The 3,926-nt window shown below is 59.3% G+C and overlaps 1 protein-coding gene across 1 annotated transcript in view; it reads right to left on the reverse strand.

Annotated features, from left to right (window-relative positions):
* Positions 1 to 3,926, reverse strand: part of ESPL1 (extra spindle pole bodies homolog 1 (S. cerevisiae)) — a gene marked incomplete at its 3' end in the record, with an annotated part of 6,203 nt that overhangs the window by 1,433 nt on the left and 844 nt on the right. The window contains 11 exon segments of the mRNA XM_010016991.1: positions 302 to 421; positions 510 to 644; positions 753 to 955; positions 991 to 1,135; positions 1,338 to 1,482; positions 1,669 to 1,911; positions 2,709 to 2,796; positions 2,799 to 2,886; positions 3,118 to 3,254; positions 3,476 to 3,590; positions 3,749 to 3,859. Coding sequence (XP_010015293.1) covers positions 302 to 421; positions 510 to 644; positions 753 to 955; positions 991 to 1,135; positions 1,338 to 1,482; positions 1,669 to 1,911; positions 2,709 to 2,796; positions 2,799 to 2,886; positions 3,118 to 3,254; positions 3,476 to 3,590; positions 3,749 to 3,859 — 1,530 coding nt within the window.

A 3,926-nucleotide genomic window follows, 5' to 3' on the forward strand; every position in this document is an offset into this window, starting at 1 on the left:
TGCCCTACCACTACAGCCCCTAACGAAGAGTCCCTCTTCAGCATCCTTGTAGTCCCCCTTCAGATACTGGAAGGCTGCTGTGAGATCTCCACGCAGCTTCTCTTCTCCAGGCTGAACAGCCCCAGCTTTCTCAGCCTGTCTTTGTACAGGAGCTGCTCCAGCCCCTGCTCATCCTCGTGGCCTCCTCTGCACTTGCTCCAACAGCTCCATGTCCTCATGTTGAGGACACAGCAGCTGCTGCAGCCTCCTCTTGGCCTCCAACACTGCTCCTGAGGCAGAGGAGGCCTTGCAGGAGCCTCACCCGGTGGGTGACACAGCACAGGCGGCTGCGCAGCAGGAGGCAGCTTTGCTGCAGCACCACGTAGGAATCGGCGCTGCTGTCAGCTCTCTGCAGGCAGGACTCTGTCTCCTCCAGGAAAAGCTGGAAAACACCACAGCAGGATGAGGGCTGCAGCCGCAGGGATCGGCTGAGCTCACCCCCTGGCCCCTTCCCTCCCTGCCAGACTTACCTGGGCAGAGCTGGGGCATTCCAGCTGGAAGAGCAGCTTGGTGACCTGGCACAGGGCGCTGGCTGTGCCCAGGCTGTCCCCAAGCGCAGTGCACAGTGCTCTCACCAGGAGGTAGCTCTCCAGGGCTTGCAAAGGCTGCGGGGCAGGAAACCCTCCCCCAGTTACAATCAGAGACCAGGTCAGAGGGGCTCTGTGAGCCTGGGGAGGCTGGTGGCCCAGCAGGCCCCTCCCCAGCAGCATTACCTGCCCCGTCAGCCTGTAGAGAGCAGCCAGAAGGCGCAGGGAGGCTGCAGTCTGCTCAGCGCTGCGCACAGCCGGGACCCCCGGCGTTGCCAGGAGCTGCTTCCACAAGGTGAAGGCATCATCCAGGTTTTTGGCCAGAGCTGAGGACACACCACAGGTTTGAGACACCCTGACCCAAACCCAGGTGCTTCCAGACAAAGCCTCTTCACAAAGGGCCCAAAGGCGCCAGCGTCCTCACCAGTCTCTGTCTCCAGGTTGAAGGAGATGCCGTCATACAGGAACCTGTCCTCCAGCAGCCTGCCTTCGTAGTTGAGATCATTGGGCTCAAAGTCGTCCAGGTTCCTCAGCCCCTGAGCTTTGGCTCTCTGCTCCCTCTCTATGCTCTGCAGAGAAGAAGAAGAATGCAGCATGTTATGAGATCACCGTGTGCTTTCCAGTGAGGTCCGGGTGGCATTTGGTGGCCCTGGTGCGGAGCTGAGCATTGCCAGCATGGCTGAGGAGGTGCACGGAGCCCCCAGGGCATTTCCAGATCTGGATCCAGATCCATATTGCATCCCACAGCCTCACTCTGCTGCCCCCACGCACCTTCTCCAGCTTGGACTCCAGGGTGCAGATGTAGAGCCAGAGTAGAGCCTGCGCCCGGTCATCAAGGAGCTGATCCTGGTTCTGGGTGCTCCTGGGCACCAGCTCCAGCAGCCTCAAGGCTTCCTTGACAGAGTCCAGGGAGGAGCTGCCAGAGAGAAGGGTTAGAAACTGCCTTCAGCCCACAGAACCCCTTGAGCATTTTGAGGGGAGGGACCCCAAACAGCGCAGAGTCAGAGCAGTAACACTCCAGATGCTTCCAACTCCCCCTGAGGGCCCTCGATTGCTCCTTGGGGACCCTGGGAGGTGACCCCAGCCACCGGTGTGTACCCACCAGTCAGTCTGCTGGCAGTAGCTGTGGTAGCACAACACTTGGGCCAGCTCTGTCAGGCCAACAGCTCGCTCGTGCAGGCGGCCGCTCTCCTCCGAGCACAGCTCCAGCAGGTCACACAGCACGTTGTAGCGCTCCTGCCCCGTGTCAGCCCGCATGCTCTTGTAGGCCTTCAGCTCCGCAAAGAGAATGGGCACCAAGGTCTCTGCACCCAGGTTGTGCCCCTCCAAGCCTTCCTTCAGGGTCCTAGGGGAAATGGGAGCTGTAGGTGGGTGTAAGGGTGAGGCCCAAGGCCTTGAGAGATGTGCTGAAGGGAGCGACAAGCTGCGGGACCCTGATGTGGGTCCTGCGGGGTGGCAGAGGGAGCGATGCTGATGTGTCACGGTTCTGTCCTGCCCCTGGGTGCCAGGGATGCAGCCAAGACTCTCCTTGTCTCTCATTTACACAGCAAATACAGTAGAGTGAGATAGCAGCTCCCCCACCTTTGACCACAGCCAGGAATCTGACTCCAGCCTCACCTCCACTTCTCAAAGTATAGAATCATAGAATGGTTTGGGCTGGAAAGGACCTTAAAATCCCCCAGTTCTAACCCCCTGCCATGGGCAGGGATGCCTCACACTAGACCACGTCACCCAAGACTCTGTCCACCCTGGCCTTGAAAGTATAAATTGACCATTTGAGCTTCTGGATGAGGATATGACCCCACCAAGTCTAGGGACTTGCTCCTCTCTCCTCCCAAGAGCAGGGCAAGATTTGTCTTGGTCTAATTTGGTTTCCTGTATGAGCTCAGTTGTTGGCTAGTTTTAGTGCTAATGCAGTTATTGAATTGACCAACAGCAATTCCAAATCTGCATTCCTGTTGCTTCCACAGACAGCACCATGCATCCGTAACCACGATGGGATGTAGAGTGTTGAACTGGTTACAAAGAGACACGAAGCCCCCAGCCTCTCTGAGCCCTGGGACCCCTGCACAGTCTCACAGGGAGAAGCCCCACCATGGTCCCAGCACAGGAAGAGCTGGGGACACCCAGCCCAGGTCTCACCGTAAGCGCAGCTCCTCGTGCCCCTGCTTCCCAGCCTCGGATTTGACTCGGACCCAGAGGGAGATGGGCTCTGCCAGCAGGTCCCCGCCCCCAGCCACTGCTCCACAGAGGCCAGGGCCCTCCCCAGCCAGCCCAGCTTGCGGTGGCTCTCGACCTGCAGCCTGAAGCATTTGTGGAGCTGCAGGGAGAGCACAGGGAGCAGGAGTCAGCATCCCGCAGGAGCAAACTCCCTGTATCCCACATCCTGTCCTCCTGCTCCCTTCCCAGGCAAAGAGAAGAGCTTGGAGGAGAGAACTGGGGTTGTTCCAGGAGCAGAAGCTGGTGCTGTCCTCCCCTCTGCACCCCTGGCACTGGGACTCGAGTGCCCAGGTCAGCCCCGTTACTGCTGGAAGTGCAGACAAGCACTTACCCTTTCTGGGGGTATCTCTGGACATGCATAAGCATCCACTGCCTGCAGCCCCTTGCAGAGGGGTTCACAGATGGAGCTCGCCTCCTCGTGAAGGTTCTGGCTGTAGAAGATGTATGCCAGCTTGAAGGTGCACGACACTGCCCCAAGGGAAAGTCAACCATTAAAGATGTGCTTGGAGACAGAAGAACCTTGGCCAGCCAGGGACTGTCACCCCCTGCCCAGCCCCACCAGCCACATCCTGTGTGTGGCAGAGAACCCCCTCATCACTGCCCGGGTACAGACCCTGAGCTCTGTGACTGTGGGTGACCCAAACCATGGCCAAGGAGCCGGGTTTGGTGCCCCCCCACCATGCACTGACCGGTGACATCCAGGTACTTGGCTCGCTCGCTCTCGGGGAGCCCCTCCAGTGCCTCCAGCATCTGCTCCACGCTCCTCCTGCAGCCTGCTGAGAGCTGCTCCAGGCCTGGCCAGCCCTGCAATGGCTGTGGGGAAGGGGCAAGAGGCTGCCAAGGACCCACAGCGCACACAGAAGCCTCTTCCAACCCCACCAGAGTTCCCTCTGAAGGGAGCAGCCACCCAGTACCACAAAGGTCTCACCCACCCCAGTGCCAGGGGCTGTCCCCTCCACCACCAGTACCTGGGAGGACTGGAAGGCATCATAGACCACGTTGGCAAAGAGCTGGAGGCTGCGGTACAGGAGCTGCTTCACCATCAGCTTTGGTTTGACACCCTCAGGAGGAATCTGTGGCAGGCAGGGAATCACACACTGGGTTGGGCTGGAAGGGACCTTAAGATCATATAGTTCCAAC

This window comes from Nestor notabilis, unplaced genomic scaffold (assembly GCF_000696875.1).
Source record: "Nestor notabilis isolate BGI_N333 unplaced genomic scaffold, ASM69687v1 scaffold24206, whole genome shotgun sequence".
NCBI lineage: Eukaryota > Metazoa > Chordata > Aves > Psittaciformes > Psittacidae > Nestor > Nestor notabilis.